Source organism: Physeter macrocephalus, chromosome 5, assembly GCF_002837175.3.
Source record: "Physeter macrocephalus isolate SW-GA chromosome 5, ASM283717v5, whole genome shotgun sequence".
Classification (NCBI taxonomy): domain Eukaryota; kingdom Metazoa; phylum Chordata; class Mammalia; order Artiodactyla; family Physeteridae; genus Physeter; species Physeter macrocephalus.
In genome coordinates, this window is record NC_041218.1 from 12416370 (window position 1) to 12435525 (window position 19156).

A 19156-nucleotide genomic window follows, 5' to 3' on the forward strand; every position below is an offset into this window, starting at 1 on the left:
GGAATAGCCAAAAGATTGGGAAAAACTCAAGTGCCCATTAGTAAGGGATTGGGTAAATAAATCGTGAAACATTCACACAGAATATTATTCAATGCTAAAAAAGAATGAAAATGTTTCATACTGCTGTGGAAAGCTTTCTAAGATATAATGTTAACTGGCTAAAAACAAGCTGTAGAATAAGGTTCCTGTATGCTACCTTTGTCTAAAAAAATAAGAATAATACTTATTATTAAAATAAGAATTATACTTCTGTTTGTTTGATGCCGCGTGAAGAAACAATGCAAGGATACAAAAACGATGGATAAAATGATTACCTGTTAAGAATGAGTGATTCACTTTGTTATAAAGTAGAAACTAACACACCATTGTAAAGCAATTATACTCCAATGAAGACGTTAAAAAAAAAAAAGAATGAGTGGAGGAGACAGAGTATAAGGAAAATTAAATTTCTCAGTGTCAACTTTATTGTGTTGATTTTTGAGCCATAGATAGCTATTTTATTTTAAATAGATAACATAGCTATCATCTATTTTATTTTAAAGTAAAATAAAATTTTAAAAGAAAAACAACAGCAAAATACTGCTTTAAGCGATATTTTAAAATCGGCCACTAGAAAAAAAAGATACTTGTTTTATTTACAAACTCGTTTTTTCCAAAGAAGATCAGTTTATACAAGAAGCTGTCGTACTGTCTCGAATTTGCTCAGTGAGTCACCAATCACCTAGGAGGCTCGTGAAAAGTACATATTTCTGAGTCGTCCCAGGATACTTTGAGCTCAAAATCTCTAGGTTTATTAATTTGCATTTAAATAAACAATGAAGCACAAAATGACACTGGGTATTTCCACTTCTGCACCAGTCCTGGGACCCACTGCTTGCCCTTGAGAAGGGCAGCCGTCAGCTGGAAGCACGGCAGAGCGCTGTCTGGTGGTGGAGAGCTGGCCGCAACTGGCACGGCTCTTAGAATATAGGGAAAAAGGAAAAAGGGGAGACAGTCTGTTTATTTAACTCAGGAATAGTGACAGATCTCACAGTAGCCCAATAAAAGGTCATCAGTTGCTTTTTTATCAATCGGAAGGTGGCAAGGCCTCTTCCTTGTTCCCTTTCCACATTGAGGAACTTTCATCAATGTACTGATTTACTTTGATCTAGTTTCATATAGTATTTTCCTTATGAACCCTTTTTGCCTGTCACTAATTTACTCCCTAAATAAGAGTTTCCTTTTGACCATGTAGCTGGGAACTCTCATCCCGACTTGGACTTACAAAGAATACCACCCTGTCTCGGTTTCACAACTACTTTTTATCCTGATGGGGTTTGTCCCGGATCTTTGCCACTGTGTCACACACTGTTAGTAGCCCATGTGCCCGCGAAGCTTTTTTTTGGAGGGCGGGTGGCGGGGGGTGAAAGGAGTTTAGACCAGTCAGGCAGGTGACGAGTGAGGTCATTCATCATCTTGGACAGCAGGGGGAAGCCTTTCCTTATTTTTTGTTAGACCTAAGCGGCTGCACCCTCAACGTGGCCACCTGAAGGGGCGAGAAGAATGTGGATAGCGATCAGGGGACCCGAGGGGAAGCTGGTTAGTTACCTGCGTGCCTTTCTCAAGGTGTGTGCTGGGATGGAGGGAGGAGATACGCAAATAACACCTATGTGTAGTTTTGGAAAACTTTCAAGTACGTTAATTGACCCATTTGAACCCAAACTTTGTCTCCTAATTTCCCCAGATGAGACTGAAATCTGAAGAGGCTAAAGGGTGCGAGATGAGGAGACAGGGCTGGAACCAGCACCCAGGCTTCCTCACTTAAGTGCCGGGGGCTCTGCTGGGCACTGCACCTGAGCCGCTGAGGCCCCGCTCCTCAGGCAAGCTCGTCTCCTGTAGCCAGACTGAGGGGCTCCCCCCACGCCCTCTACTTACGACCTCGGGCAAGTTACTGAACCTTTTTAAACTCCAGTCTCCTTATCTGTAAAGTGGGAAAGATGATGATGTTACATAAAATAACATCTCCCTTATGGAGCTCTTGTGAGACATAAATAATACACGTAAAGTTTTATCACGGTGCCTGCACAGAGTTAGTAAAGACTTTCGAGACTGCTGTTTTCACAGGCAGTACTGGTCTAGGGGTCTCTCTACCGCACTGGTTCCCAAGCTCTGGCATCCCTCACGATGACTTGGAAGTCTTGTTAAAAGCAAGCTGCTGGGCTCCATCTTAGAATTTCTGACTCAGTAGGTCAGGGGTAGGGCCTAACCATTTGCATTTCTCCTAAATTCCCACGTGATTCTGGCGCTGCTGGTCCAGGGACCACACTCTGAGAATCATTCTTCTGGAAGGTTCTTCCTTTCTTCAGTACATTTGCCTCCACTCCGAGCTCCTCGTTCGTTCATTCATTCCATCACGGGGTGCCTACCATAGTCCAGCTGTTGTTTAATCAGTAGGATAACCAGGATGAGTAAGGCAAGATTTCTTCCGTAGGAAGCTCACGGTTGAAGGCCAACGTAGCTCCATCCATACACACTCAGCAACATGAGCAGAGCCGTGACAGTAGAAAGCATGGAAGAGAAGGAGGACCCCTTACTCAGACCCGAGGGCCCACGGGGCCAGTGCAGGGGTGTGGAGGAGACGATCGGAGCAGGAAGAGTCGAAGACTTTTCTGAAGAGGGTGAAGGGGTGGGTGGGAAGGGCATCAAACCAGATGGACCAGTAGTGTCCAGAGCTAGAGGTCAGAGGTTCATGCTTGTTGGAGGAAACCCCCAGGACTTCTGAGCATTGGAGCACAGCCGGGGAGGGGAGGGGTGAGGAGACCGAGGCTGGAGACATAGGCAGGGGCAGAGCAGGAAGAACCCTTCATCTCCACGATGAGGAACTTGGCTTCTACTTTGAGAATGTGAGAGATCAGGAAAGGTATTAACCAGGAATCAAATAACGGGCCGGACCTCTCTAAGCGCGGGCTTAGAAGACGGGCAGGAGACCAGCACCCCTCAGGAAGTGCTGTGAAGCAGGGGATGAGCTGGAGAGGTGTTGAACAGCAGAGCTGATGCAAAATAGTTGCAGCCGGAGAGCCCAAGAGATGGGGCAGGGGAAGCAGGGGCTGGGCTTTGGGACCAGTCAAATAGGGACTCCAAACTCCAGATCTGCCATTTGCTGGATGAGGGATGTGGGTAAACTAATAACCTTCTCTGAACCTCTGTTTCCTTGTCTGTGCTGCTGGAATGATAAGCACCCCAGAGGGGAGAGGGAACTAAATCTGAAAGTGCCTATAAAGTCCTCAGTATGGCATATTCATGTCAGTACCATCACCTGGGAAGAAGAGAAGGCAGATTTCTCAGGAGCATGAGGGGTGGAGACCCGGGGAGCTCCTGTCTTCCTCAGACACACGAGATGGTCGTTGGGAAATAGGGGCCGACGGGGTCTCCTGCTGCCAGGAGAGAACACAAGCTGGGGCTTGGAGGGGACTCCGAAGAGGCCAAGGTGACTGGCACAGGAGCTTCCCTAGGTGTGGGTACCAGTGAGAGGAAGTATGGGATCTTACAGACCATGCCGATGGGTGCACACATCAGCACTGCACTCAAGACCCAGAGAGGTACCAAGGCCAATGCAGCCTCTCTGAAATGAATTTTCCCCTAGAAAACCTCCCCCTGATTATTATTTTCTGGATTCCTTCTCTTTACATGCTGCTATACCAGTGTGCCACGGAAGACATTTTGCCAAGCGGGGCACTCTGCTCATCTGTAAGGGGTAGAGCCCTGTCTGACCTCAGATGGGAGGAGATGTTTCCCGCAGTGAAGGGGCCGGAGGGAGCAGGTACAGACCTGGGCAGTTAGGGCAGAGTCACTTTATTAGCATAATGATGGCGGAGGGGCTTTAGCTGTTGGCAGCGACGGTCTGCTGAATCCAGTCCACAGAGTTGCAGACCTTGGTGTAGACCCCAGGCTTGCCCTTCTGGGCACAGCCGGAGCCCCAGGAAACAATGCCCTGGAGCTCTCCGTTGCAGGCCACAGGGCCGCCAGAGTCACCCTGGGGAGGAAGCGGTGGGACAAGGTTTACAAAGAGAGAAGAAAGGGCTCCCACAGCCACACACCGTCTGAACCTTACAAGACCCCGTTCCTGTCGGCTCCGTGGCTCCACATCTCTCCACAGTGTGAAGAGACGCCACACACACTAGCCTCCCTTGTTTCTCCACGGGCCCACCGCCCAGGGAGCTCCTCTACCAGCCCCGCGGCCCTGGGCATTCAGATCCCTTTCCCAGGGGGCCTGTGTGTCTGGGCAGGGGTCTCAGAGTGGTAGGGTCAAGTCACCTGGCAGGAATCATCGCCTCCCTGGAGGAAGCCGGCGCAGACCGTGTTGTCAGCCATCTGTCCAGGGTACGAGGCTTCACACTCGGCCTGACTCAGCAGTGGGGTGTCCAGGCGCCGCAGCAGCCCGGGGTAGCTGCCCTTGAGGAGCAGGAAGAGGTCAAGGAGAGGAAAGTGTGGGTCAGGCCGGGACGGGATCGCAATCCAGTGCTGAACCCTGAGGGCGGCCAGGAGAGGCCTCCAAGGAATGATGGGTTTCAACTCCTAGAAAGCTCACTGCAGACCCCTCCCTAGAGGTGCCAATAGCAAGGGCTACATCTGTCCTGTGTTTTGATTCTCGGGCTCAACTCCTTGACACTTTGCGTCTCTCTGGTACCCAGCAGAGAGCCCTTCGTGTGGTAGGCACTTGATGTGAATTTGCAGACTGGAAGCGAAGGGGTCCCAGCTCAGGGGATGCTCGGTTCTGGGCAATGTGGGCAGGTTGGAGGGTGAAGTCGTGGGGGTCCCACTCACCTCCAGAGCTCAGGGTGTTGCCGCAGCCGGAGATGAGGCACTGGGTGCCAGCGGGTGCACGGGCGCTGGGTCTGCCTATGATCCTGTCATCATCGTCCATGGGAAAAGCAACTTGAGACAGGAAGGGAGAAGCCAATTCAACAGGGGGGGTTGGAGGTGGAGCCCAGAGCCCCGTGGCTGGACCTTGTTAGTTAGGGTTCCTGAGGGAGCAAGTGATGAGAGGGAGGCCATCAGGGGGCATCCGCGGCTTGTCTCACAGGAGGTAGTTCTCCCGAGCTGCTCTGTGTGCCTGCAGGACACAGAGCTAGCGACCCTGCAGGGGCTCGGGCCCAGACCTCCACTGGGGCCAGGGCAAGGACAAGAAACCCCCCTCACGGTGCATTCAGTGCGACAGGGTCTGAATGGGGTCCTCTCACCCACTGAATGCTTCTTTCTCTCTCTTACTCATCACCAGTCTACTCCCCACTGCAGTTTCAGCCCCAGCTTGTCATGATGGGACGGCCTAAGTAGGAAGATCTGAGTGCGAAGCCCTGGCTGTACCCAGCTCCTCCCATAGCTCACATCTGCGCAGTGAGGCCAGGGACCCACTGGGCGGGACAAAGGCAGTGACGGTTATTGGCCAATAGAACAGCGACTTGCAGCTGTGGCTTTCCATCCCGGCATCTGAAAACTACCTGGGAAGCTTAAAAAGGCAATGCATGGACCACACCCCAGGCCAATTAATAGGACTGGAGTCATCTTTCCACCTGCCCGGGTGCATCCGAGGTTAGGAACAGCTACCTGGAGTTATCCTAGAGCCTCCAGTCCTGGCTCATTTCACAAACCGTCCCCACCTGGTCTCCCTTTCTCGCCTCTCCCAACAAAGCCCCGAAATTGATGGATGAGGGGGATGGGAGTGGAGTCCGGCAGAAGGTGAGAGAATGAGGCTTAAAGAGACCCCCAGAGTGGGAAGGAGGGGTGCTGGACAGGGAAGGTAGGATCTCAGCGCACAGGTAGAACAGGAAAGGTAGCAGGAATGGTGGAGCATGTATCTCTGCCAGGACAGGGGCAAATGGGGCCCAAAGCAACGCATGGGACTCACCGGCAGCTCCCACAAAGGCAACAATCAGCAGTGGATTCATGGTGGAGAAGTGTAGTCGAGCGGTTGATGGAGAGCCTTTATACCTCCCGAGGAGAGGGAGCGGGTGTGTAGGTGAGGGCAGAGGGTCACCACCCCCCAACCCCGTACAAACACACCTGAGCTTTCCTTTTCCTGGAGTCTTGCATCAGTTCTACTATGTTTGGCCACTCTGTGGATTCATGACTTATGGGTGATAAGGACACAGCTTCTGAGGACAGGGAGGAAGACAAGCTGATTCCAAGGAGGACTCTGGGATGAGGGAAACAGGGAAAGCTGAGACCCCACATATCACAGCTGGGCCTTCTTAAGCTGAGGAGATGAGGCTTAGGAGGAGGGAGAGCGACCTGGGCCCCTGAGAATCCTCTGACCTCGTGGAGCTTTACTCGACTTGCTTGAAGGAAGGGCTGATATTTGTAGCAAACTTGGCTGCTCAGTATCCTGGTCCCACGAGAGGAAAGAAGGCTTGACTAAGTCATACTTGTAAACATGAAGACCCTTCTCAAGTCTAAACCACTGGGTAGGAAGGTCAGATCCAAAGCCTTGGGGAACCAGGATCCCAACATCAAGAGGTGATGAGATGGGAGAGGCAGAGTTTCTTGTGAGTCTGGGCTTTCAAGCTGGCTTCCCTCCTACCAAGGCTTGTGGAAAGGGGGACATCTGGAAGGAGGAGGGTGCGAGGGGTAAGTAGGTACTTACCTGATACATTGGGGGGCACAGAAGACCACTACCACATTGCTCCTCTTCCTCACTATCAAGACACTGGTCTTTCTCATCCCCCACGCTGCCATGGGTTCTCTTTAAGCAGCCTCCTGGTCACCATGGGAATCTGCCCTGACGGTGATGAAGATTGCCACCACCCGCTAGGAGCTTGCTAGCCTGAGCTAGAATTATATGCTCCAGATCAGATATTAGAAAAAATTTGAACAATGGTAAATTTGGGTCCTGATCAGGGAACCAGCAGTAGGTGGAGAAATTGGCACATGATAAAGGTTGAGTATTGGGTGATTGAAAACAACGTTGAAGGTGGGGGAATTCTGGAATTTTCTATTTTTGATGCAGTGGGACTATTTTGCTGGGCTCAGTGCAGAGTGAATCTTGCCAGAAATGATCTCAATTTGCAACCTGCCATAGCCATCAAGACACAGCTCTGTAATTTATTGAGGCACAACCTGGCCAGAGGAGTAGAGATGTAACTGGTGTCTGTGCTTGAGTCTAACGACGTGAACCAGGCCGAGGAGCCTTGCCATGATGAGGCTTCTCCTTCTCAGCTCTTCTGAGCTCAGGGTTCCTGACAGGCAGGAGTGGGCAGAGTTCACATATGAATTCTCAGTTAGGTAAATATGAGTGAATGTTCTGGAAATGGTGAACAAAGTCAGAAAAGCTCAGAAGTCTGGTGGTGAGCCAGGAAGTAGGCTGGAGGGATAGAGTAAATGGAAACAGAATTAATTGGGGGAGATGCAGGTGGGGCTTGTGGGTGGAGAGGGACCCACACGGTGTCTTCTGATTCAGTGCCTGGTATGTCTGGAAGCCAGCTTCTTCAGGACAGGACACCCACTGCTCAGAACTCTCCCCATCCTCACTGCACACCCTCTAATACCTGATGGGCTCATATCTAGGCAGGAATACTGCTATATTTGTACAGTGCCTGACAGCTTTTAAAGGAAAGAGCTTTCACACACACAAGTAGCAGTGGTATGCTGATTTTCATTTGCGTTGAGTTTCAAGTTTCAGTTTTCATAAATGTTTTAATCATGAGGTGTGCAGAACAAGATTATTTCCATTTACAGAGATGAAACTGAGAATCAGAAAGGTTTTGTCTTGTCCGAGAATACAGATCTAAAACTGGCAGAGCTGGCCTCAAGGCTACTGGAAGACAGGGAAAGTACTGTGAAGCATGGGAATCACTGCAAATGGCAGCTAAGGGGTCAAGTCAAGGGACAAACTACCTCCGGATCCCTCCTGATGCTTTACCTCCCTGGCAGAAAGAGAAGCTTGAATTAATCTTCCACCTGGCACCTGGCCTCACGGTCCTATCTTGCCATGGCCTTGGGCCCCTCTGGGCCACGTCGAAGGCACAGGTAGCTCACTCAGGTTGTACAGCCTCCATAATAGAGGCTTTCTCATAAATATCATGAAATATGCTATTTTGTTTTGTCCCCTTGTTGTGGGGTCTTCGTAGGAAGCCTTGCCGTAGAGGATAAGGAGAGACTCTTGCTGTAGATACCAGTATGCCCTGGACAGGTATGGGGAGGTGATCTTTGGTAGAAGATAGGAAATTAACCTGGGAAAAGGGAGAAAGTTTTTGAATTGGTGCTTTGTGGCTCTGACTCTGTCTGAAAGGGAACCCCTAACTGTTTGGGCTTTTCTGTGTCTAAAGCCTTAAGCCTAGCCTTCTCTGGATGTTTTGCGCTGCCCCTTAGAATCAACTGTCACACCCACAATACAGTATGAGGTGAGTTTTGGTCAAAGTATCAGGAGTCACCCTACAGGCAGAGAAGATAGATATAGGTGGAAACCATTACCCCATACTCTAGGCTCAGATGTGTAGGTTGGATTCCGGTCCACATTTGAATAAGTCTCTGCGGCACTTGGCACTCTTCATTCTGAATTTTGGATTCCTTTGTCTATTTCTCTAAGACGTTCTCCTAGGACTTCCCTGGTGGCGCAGTGGTTAAGAATCCGCCTGACAATGCAGGGGACACGGGTCCGAGCCCTGGTCCGGGAAGATCCTACATGCCTCAGGGCAACTAAGCCCGTGCGCCACAACTACTGAGCCTGCACTCTAGAGCCCATGAGCCACAACTACTGAAGCCCACGCACCTAGAGCCCATGCTCCACAACAAGAGAAGCCACCGCAATGAGAAGCCCGCCCACCGCAATGAAGAGTAGCCCTTGCTCGCCGCAACTAGAGAAAGCCCGGGCGCAGCAACGAAGACCCAACACAGCCAAAAATAAATAAATAAACTAATTTAAAAAAAAAGACATTCTCTTGGTTGATTTTTAGCTCTTGGCACATCAAGCCACTGGCTTTTCATTATGATAATGGTGGATCGTTTTCTGTGCGCTTTACTAAACCAAATGTGTGTGAGTCTTTCATGGACCTTTTCCACTTTATTATCACAACCACCTATGGGGTTGCCATTTTATAGATGACAAGATGAGCTTTATAGAGGTGAAGTAACTTTCTCAAGGTCACACAGCCAGTAAGCTGTAGAGATGGGATTTAAGCATGGCAGGCCAACTCCAGAGCCTGTAAATTCTACCACAGAACGTTTGGCTTCCCTTCCCCTTATTTGATCCTCACACAGTCTCATGAGTTGGGCAACAGATACCATTTTCTCCTTTTTACCAATGAAAAATCTAAAGCTAAGAGGTTAAGTGACTTCTCCAGGGTCACCCACCTAAGGAATCCATAAATGACACCAGAACCTTTCCCTATGGAAGCTAAGTTCATTCCCATCACGTTGTTACATAGTGGAGTCTTTCAGATCTCCTATTGGTCTGAAAAGTAGATTTTTGTCAGATTCCAAATCGTTAGTTTCTCTTTAAAAAATACCTCCCTCCCCCAGCCCCCCAGCTCAGGTATTTCTCCTCAGCTCTTAGTCAACTCCTCCTTGGCCCCCAGGGTCCTTTACCACCTCCAATCAGATTGTCAAATTCTCTGCTGTCTTTCCTCCAAACTCCCAACTCCTTCCCACCTCCATTATTTTTTCTAAACTACATATTTTTCCCATTGTGCAATTTCTCTTTATCCACTAAGAACTATTTTCTTGAATGGCGCAGCCTGGGAATCACTGAATCTGGGTAGTGAAGGGGTGGTCTGTGTGATCCAAAAACACTGAAGGGTGAGACAGAGGCTAGAGGCACAGACTGGTCATAGGCTGATTGGCTAAATGGAGCAGTGTGCTCTTCCTCCCCAGCCCCCTCCTGCTCCCCACCTTGAAACAAGGAAGATGGGTACGTCTACCTGCATATTTTATCTAGTCTTCAGGCTGATATAGAGCGGTGAATGGGGGAGTCTCTAGCAATTGAAGCTTTTTATCTAAAGATAGATTGGTTCCTATACTATAATTGTCTTTTTGTTCACATTTCAGTCATTCCTTGTCTCATCCCTGGGCTTATTAATGCTGCTTAAGTGACTCCATAGCCTACTGAAGAGTACTCAGAGGAAAGCCAGTAAGGAGTCTGGGAGGAATACCCACGTGGCTGTTATCGTAGCAGCCATGACTTGTACCATGATACTCAGAGTTTAATAAATGACAGGTGTATTTACTTTTCTAAATCATATTAGATCCAGATTGAGCCCCACAAGTCAAGTTCAGTGGTAAGCCCAGTCAACTGAGCTCCCTCCACTCATTTAGCTTTTAAAAACTCTAGACTCTGCTCTCCATTTGGAAGGCAGCCAACTGGTCAACCCACTTCCTATAGGCCGACCTGTCCAGGAGGATCTTCAAAAGGCTCCCAAGTCTCAGAACTGAGTGTTCAGTCCACACAGGAACCAACACAGCTCCAAACTGAGGACCGTCCAAGTTCAGGGCCACTGTGTTTGAGCAGGTTCTGGGCTTGCCTCTCTAGAACGCATCATATCTGTTCCCTTTCCCAGCCTGGGGGTGGGGCGGAGCAGGGGAGCTGGCACACGTTTCTGGGCCGCCATTCTCCTCAAGCAGAAAGGTGAAAGCCTCTGTTCCCTCCCTGTTAGAACAATCGAGTTCATTTTTAATGGCCTTACATCGCCTGAACTCAAATGATCTTTGTATAGTTTTTCTCCAGGAAGTCCACATGGCTTGGCAAATTTTTCTCTTTTCTGCTGAATCATATTTATTTACTCAGTGTATTAGTTTGCTAGGGCTGCCATAACAAAATACCACAGAAATCTATTTTCTCACAGTTCTGGGAGCTAGAAGTCCACGATCAAGGTGTTCATAGAAGAAACTTTCACATATTGAGGTATGGAGAAGTCATTCTGGCTTATACATGAGTTAATTTGAATTTTATGCTAACTAAAACAGCCTGTTTGTGGCCTATCAGACATATACTGTACATCTGCTTTAATTATTAAAGAAAAGGGCACATTGACTGGACGTAAAAATGTCTATGTTAAAAAATAAAATGCCTCTTTTCCTGGGACACCAGTGCTGATACTCCTTCGATGATAAGACTCCTTCTCAGGGACCAAGGACATACTGACTCACTGTACGTGCTGATCTGTTTTTTTTTTAAATCTTGAAGGAATGTATCCCTGACTTGTTTAATGTTCTCTGTTCTGACAAGATATAAAACTGGGTTGAAAACCATGCTTCTTTGGAGCAGTTCCTCAGAGTTATCTGAGAGGCTGTCTTCTGGGCTATGGTCCTCAGTTTGGCTCAAATAAAACTTGTTTCTATTCCTATTACGGATTGTTTATGGATTATTTTCGTCAACAGTGTCAACAGGGTTGTTTTCTACTGAGGCTTCTCTCTCCTTGGCTTGCTCATGACCTTCTTCTGTGTTCTCATGTAGCCTTTCCTCCGTGGGCACATCCCTGGTGTCTCTCCTTTTATGTCCTAATCTTTTCCGATAAGGACACCAGCCAGATTGGATTAAGGTCCACTCTAATGGCCTCATTTAAATTATTTCTTTAAAGATCCTATCTCCAAATACAGTTACATTCTGAGGGACTGGGGGTTAGGACGGCAGCATATGAATTTTGGAGGAACACAGTTCAGTCCATAACACTAAGTAAATATTTACTGAATTCCTGTGATGTTCCTGTAATTTCTCTAAGCTTTATGGAAACAGCAATGAAGAAGACACAAAAGGTCCTTGCTTTCATGGCATCTATGTGTATTTATGTGTGTTCGTGTCCACACATATGTAAGGAGGTATAGCTATGAGAGGCAGACAGTAAATTAAAAACGTATATATACATATATATGTATATATACACATAAAATGTGTATATAATGCATACAGTTGACCTCTGAACAACATGGGGTTTGAAATGCACTGGTCTGCTTATACATGGGTTTTTTTTTTTCCAATAAATACTATACTATTACATGATCTGAGGTTGGTTGAATGCACAGATGTGGAACTTCGGATACAGAGGGCCACCTAAAGTTATACATGGATTTTCAACTGTGCAGAGGGTTAGTGCCCTTAACTCGCACCTTGTTCAAGGATCAACTGTATATTTATATCGGACTATGGTGATTAGATGTTACTAAAATAGGATAAAGTGATAATAAATGTGAGTAACTGGTGGCTGGGTCCACAAGTGCTATGTTAGGTAAGAAGGTCAGGAAAGCTGTCTTTGGGGAGATAGTATTTGAGTTGAGAACCTGAATAAGAAGATGCCAGCCCTGTGAAGGTGGGGTAAGCAGGGCTTTCATCATTCCCTGCTGAGTCTATAACAGAAATAAATTGACACATACAACCACTGCTTTTTAAATTAAATTACCCTATCATCTAGCATATGGATATTTACCTTGCTATTAACTTTAATTGTAGAAACTGATTTTAAAGGATGGTCATCAATACACCAAAATATTCTTATAAGTTAATGTCAAGTATATTTTTTGACATGAAATATTGTTGGCTTAAGAGAATAAATGATAAAATACATGTGATCTAATTTTATTTAAATGGGTGATTTAAATTTTCCTCAGTTTAATAAACTGTGTATTTCACACAAAACACCATGCATTTATTTTGTTATTAAAATAGCTAAAATAAAGAGAAACAATTATAAGAATAAATAAAATTTTCCCAGAGAGGGCAATACCTGACCTTGAGGATGGAATTGTTAATGGTAAAATTTCATGTGTTACAGTGAGAAATAAATTTAACTAGTAACTAAATTGTGTGTTTTGTCTCACACCAGGCACAGTGTGATGTGGCTTACGTGGAAGACTTCATCTCATTCTTATAAAAATCCTCACGCCTTTCTTTTTTGGCATCATTATTATCCTTATTTTATATATAAAAATATTATATATATATGTATATGAAATTGTGTAACTTGTCAGGGTTACACCTGTTGACAAAGCAGTGGAGTCAAGTTTTAAGCTCAGGGGACTAGAGAAGATGGCGGAAGAGTCAGACGCGGGGATCACCCTCCTCCTCACAGATACATGTCAAAAAATGAGAAGCCCGCCCACCGCAATGAAGAGTAGCCCTTGCTCGCCGCAACTAGAGAAAGCCCGGGCGCAGCAACGAAGACCCAACACAGCCAAAAATAAATAAATAAACTAATTTTAAAAAAAAGACATTCTCTTGGTTGATTTTTAGCTCTTGGCACATCAAGCCACTGGCTTTTCATTATGATAATGGTGGATCGTTTTCTGTGCGCTTTACTAAACCAAATGTGTGTGAGTCTTTCATGGACCTTTTCCACTTTATTATCACAACCACCTATGGGGTTGCCATTTTATAGATGACAAGATGAGCTTTATAGAGGTGAAGTAACTTTCTCAAGGTCACACAGCCAGTAAGCTGTAGAGATGGGATTTAAGCATGGCAGGCCAACTCCAGAGCCTGTAAATTCTACCACAGAACGTTTGGCTTCCCTTCCCCTTATTTGATCCTCACACAGCCTCATGAGTTGGCCAACAGATACCATTTTCTCCTTTTTACCAATGAAAAATCTAAAAAAATCTACACGTGGAACTGCTCCTATAGAACACCCACCGAACGCTGGCAGAAGACCTCGGACCTCCCAAAAGTTATACTCCAATAAAGATGTTAAAAAATAAAATAAAATAAAATTCACCGATGACATGGGAAAAAAAAAAAAGTTTTAAGCTCAGGTCTGCCTGGGAACAGAGATCAAGCCCCTAACCACAGTGTTTTTACTGCTCCTTAGGAGGAAATTTTGCCATTATACAGGAAGATGCTCACAGCCCGAGGCTTATTTGCAGGTGAATTTGCCCATTTCCTAGGGAGCAGGGGACAGGAAGGTAAACTAGCACTTTTGATCCATCTGATCAAATGGGTGCACATTTGGATCCCTGTGACCGAGAGAATCAGCGTGTGTAGAAACTGGGTAAGACCCACTGGAACTTGTACAGGACTAGGAGTGTGATGGGAATCGCTTCTTCATAAAGCCCGGCTACAGGAAAAGCTACACACTCAGCGAAAGGGCAAACTAAAAAAAAATAACCCCACAGGCAATTGACAAGGACTATTGTTTTTCTTGGTCTTGGCTTTGGGTGGAGTATTGAAAACAGCTTCCTCTGAATATTCATGGCCACTGAGCAGTCAGCCCTTTGGGGTTTGGCATAGACACTGTATGGCCAAGAAGATGGACACTGAGAATTATACAAGAAAACATCAGGTCTGCTGCATCCCAATTGCTTGACAGAGGCAAAAATAAATATTTCCTGGAAAGCCCACCTTTACTCCAGGATTTAGGGAATTCCCAAAGATAAATTTTATAATATCAAATTACGCAATTCACAAGGAAATAAGCCACCCTGAGTGAGAGGTAGCAGAAACCACAAGAAAAAACCAGGTGCATAAAGTCATCAGATGTTGGCACGAACAGATAAACATTCCAAGTATAAGTTTGATATCCTTAAAGAAATAAAATAACTGAAAAATACATGACGAGCAAGATTCTTCAAAAATGACTGCTCATATTTGTAGAAAGACCCAAGTAGATTTCCTAGAAATGAAAATATATTTTAAATTAAAAAGTCAACTGAAAAAAAAAAAAGTCAGTTGAAAGGTGAAATGGCTTAATGGAGTTGAGGTGTGAATTAGTAAATAGGACAGAGAGTCGAAAGGAATTACCCCTAACACAGCACAGAGAAGCAAAAAGAGGGAAAATGTGAATGAATGGCTAGAATCTAGATGATACTGGGAAAGTTGAACGCAGGCTAGAGCTATTCTTCAGGACCGAAGTTCTGGCCCTTGTGAAGATTTTCCTTTACCACTACCTTGCAGAACCATACTTATGTTAAACTGTAATGATCATTCCAGAATAAAACGCAACCCTACCCAGAAAACAGTCCCATAGTTTTTCAGCTGAAAATAGGGAATTCCCACAAAACCTTGAGTAGGGATTGAGGGTAAGGCGGGTGTGGAATAGGAGTGTGGGCCATGAAACTGGGACTTGCTCTTGAAATCGAATTGTGCCTCCTTCCAGCTATGCTTGAATCTTGTCTTAATTATACATTTTCCTCTGAGTAACAGAATACTCTGTGCGTGTTCAACTTTACAGTTTTGCAAATCATCTAACACCCAGTTCTGAATGCCATGATAAGGCATTTAGTAAACAGCCAGGAGCAGCTTTTCAAAGGAAGAATAGTTGTTGCCAGGTAGAAGACAATATGGCTTTACACCAAAACTCTTTGCACCTGCCTTGCGATTCTCTTACTGGGGAATGCCACAAGCTCTACAGAGCAGCCCCATCTGCCATGGGCGCTTCAAGAATAACTGAGCTACTTGGTCTATGGCCCAGGTGGCTGGGAAGCTTACATCATCACCTCATTCTGCTACAGAGCTCTGTCTTGCACTGGCCCAGCCTTACAGATTACACAGTAAATGGACCAGAGTAGCACACCCAACTGTAGTATAGGTTAACTCCGAAATCCAGAAAGTCCCATGAAGCATTGTACCTCTTTCTCCACGGCAGATGATGTAAGATGCAGCAGCTTGCCCCTCACTTTGGAGGACATTCCAACATATCTCACACCTCTGGACTACTCAGAAGCTCACCTCTGGACTACTCAGAAGCTCACCAAATTGGCAGGTCCCTGAATTTTTGCAGATTTACATTGGTCTGGCATGCATATGTCATACCAAGGCATCTAGAGTGCTTTATAATTTCCATTCACCAAGAACAATCAGCATAATGCCATCAGTGTAATGGACAAGTATGATATCAAGATGACTAAGGGCCTTCTAAACTATATTGATGGAGAACAGGCTAAATATAGCCTTGAGATAAAATACTTAAAAGGGTATTTCTGACTGTGCCACTTGAAGGCAAATTGTATCTGATTGTCTTTACTGAATATTTCTAAACATTCCTCTGGAAGAAATTTCATCCTCAACCTCCAGTAGCTACTCTTCCTGTCTGTGGATGGGGCCCTCCAGCGGATCCTACCAATTCTCTCCCCGTCCCAGCCTACCCATTCGTACCCATCCCCACCCACCAGTACACAGGCAGCTGCATCTGCCCAAGAGCTGTGGGTTCCCCCCTCCAGCCTGCTTCCCAGGGTTCTCAGGCTTACCTGGATGGAGCCGGGTAGGAGGGAGCAGGGGTTCTTGCTGAGACCTTTGATCTGTGCCCAGCACTGTGTCTCCAGCGCTGCAGAGATAAGAGCTGCTATCTTCGGGGCTCAGGTGCTCACACTCAGAGGTGGGAACGTCAGGTTTGGGCGGCGAATGGAAAACTTGTCCTTGGTAAGACCACTCTCATAAGTGGCCTCAGAGCCCTGATTCACAGTTGCCATCAGCACCAAGCTCTGTCCTGGAAACGGACGGTACCAGTACATGAAGGTGAGCTGGCCATCGACCTAACACTGGATCATCACGGAGGTCCTGCATTCACAGATGTCCCTGCTTGGCTTTTGAGACAGGAGAGCACCGAACACAGAGCCTAGTTCCAGAGAGATAGAAAAACCACAAGTTTCTCGGCCTGCAATTGCAGTCTATCCACCACGTATCCACCACCTCCCCGTCCATCATTACTGAGCATCACATATGTGCTACTCCTTGGGTGTAAAACAAGACTAGGTATGCAATATTGACCTTAGATAACTAAAGGTAAAATTTTAGAATATCAGGGAAACATAATTCAGAATATCAACTGTCTGCTGAGTCTTTATTTTGGTTGTCCCAAATTGAACTCATTTTTTCTTCCCTGATACCTACTCCAGTAAACTGGCTCCTACTCCTGAATACGTTCCTCTTAATAAGTGGTACATGTATATACAGTGGAATATCAGTCATAAAAAGGAACGCAATTGTGCCATTTGCAGAGACATGGGTGGACCTAGAGACTGTCATACAGAGTGAAGTAAGTCAGAAAGAGAAAAACAAATATCGTTTAATATCGCTTATATGTGGAATCTAGAAAAATGATACAGATGAACTTATTTGCAAAGCAGAAATAGAGACACAGATGTAGAGAACAAACACGTGGACACCAAGGGGGGAAGGCGGGAAGGGATGAATTGGGAGACTGAGATTGACATACACACACAACTAGGTATAAAATAGATAACTAATGAGAACCTACTGTATAGCACAGGGAACTCTACTCAATGCTCTGTGGTGACCTAAATGGGAAGGAAGTCCAAAAAAGAGGGGATATATTTATACATATAACTGATTTGCTTTGCTGCACAGCAGAAACTAACATAACACTGTAAAGCAACTATACTCCAATAAAAATTAGTTAAAAAATAAAAATAAAAAATAAATGGTATCCCCACTCGTCTTGTTGTCTAGGCTCAGAAATTCATCTTCTTTTTTTTAATTTTAAATTTATTTTTGGCTGCATTGGGTCTTCGTTGCAGGGCTCGCAGACACTCTCTAGTCGTGGCGAGCGGGGGCTACTCTTCGTTGCGGTGCGCAGGCTTCTCATTGCAGTGGCTTCTCTTGTTGCGGAGCACGGGCTCTAGGCACGCGCAACACGTGGACACCAAGGGGGGAAGGCGGGAAGGGATGAATTGGGAGACTGAGATTGACATACACACACAACTAGGTATAAAATAGATAACTAATGAGAACCTACTGTATAGCACAGGGAACTCTAGCACGGGCTCTAGGCACGCGCGGGCTTCCGCAGTCGTGGCTCGGGGGCTCTAGAGCGCAGGCTCAGTAGTTGTGGCGCACGGGCTTAGTTGCCCCGCGGCATGTGGGATCTTCCCGGACCAGGGCTCGAACCCGTGTCCCCTGCACTGGCAGGCGGATTCTTCACCACTGTGCCACCAGGGAAGTCCCCCAAAATTCATCTTTATTGCCTCTTTTCTTCTCAGGTCTCTCACAATTAATTCGCAACTCAAATGCATCGTATCTCTATTTGTGTCATATCTCCTCATTTTGGTCATCAGTGGCTGTCTGTAATACGGTTTCTTCCATTCTAATTCAGCTCATTATGGACTATGAGACAGATCATCCCTCTGTAAAATTTGACAACAGTGCTATGGTCCTTTTTCATCCAGTTGATTTCCTCTGTCATGTAACTTCCTGAAACAGTTTAACACTTGCATAAAAACTGAGCTTTTTTTTTTTTTTTTGCGGTACGCGGGCCTCTCACTGTTCTGGCCTCTCCCGTTGCGGAGCACAGGCTCGGAACGCGCAGGCTCAGCGGCCATGGCTCACGGGCCCAGCCGCTCCGCGGCATGTGGGATCCTCCTAGACCGGGGCGCGAACCCGCGTCCCCTGCATCGGCAGGCGGACTCTCAACCACTGCGCCACCAGGGAAGCCCTGAGCTAATGTTTTTAAGCACTTACTCTGTGCTTTATGTGAGTTATTTCAGTCTGTGAATTAGGCGACTTAGGCATTTTTACAGATTAAGAAATTTTACAGATTAGACACGAAGACTTTATATAACCTAAACAAGTTCACATAATCTGAGATTAAGTGACAGAGGTAGGACTCAAATCCATGTCTATGTGACACCAAATCTCCAAAGCTAACATGGGTACTATTAGGGATTGACTCAGGTGTGCCGTTGCTTGTGCCTTAGTAGAGCAGAAGCCGGTGGGTGACTGAGAACTATAGGCCTAATACCCTAAAGGAAGCGAGGAACCTCTAGAAAGAAATTTTCGCAAAACCAACTTATTTCTTTGATTCTGAGATGCCATCTATTAAAAGATGTACTGTTAAAAACATAATTGTTATTTTTAAGTGGTTGTTAATTCTATTGCATTAGCAATGAACATTGACTATAGGATTTGCCAATATTTTAGAAAATAAAATTGTGAAAAACAATTTACCTTACAATAGAGGAAATGTGGTATATTAGGGATAACAATATTCCAGTAACCCTTTTCTGTGGTGTGTGTGTATAGCCTCTACATCTATGGGAGATGCTAGAGACAGTGGTTCAAAATAAACCCTACACAGGAATAAAGACGCAGATGTAGAGAATGGACTTGAGGACACGGGGAGGGGAAAGGGTAAGCTGGGACGAAGTGAGAGAGTGACATGGACATATATACACTACCAAATGTAAAATAGATAGCTAGTGGGAAGCAGCCGCATAGCACAGGGAGACCAGCTCGGTGCTTTGTGAC

The 19156-nt window shown here is 46.0% G+C and overlaps 1 gene segment (V, D, J or C); it reads right to left on the reverse strand.

Annotated features, from left to right (window-relative positions):
- LOC102973322 (T cell receptor beta constant 1-like) overlaps nt 1–19156 on the reverse strand; it is a 166661-nt gene that overhangs the window by 12769 nt on the left and 134736 nt on the right. Inside the window, 1 exon segment of the C gene segment in view lies at nt 3911–3937. Coding sequence covers nt 3911–3937 — 27 coding nt within the window.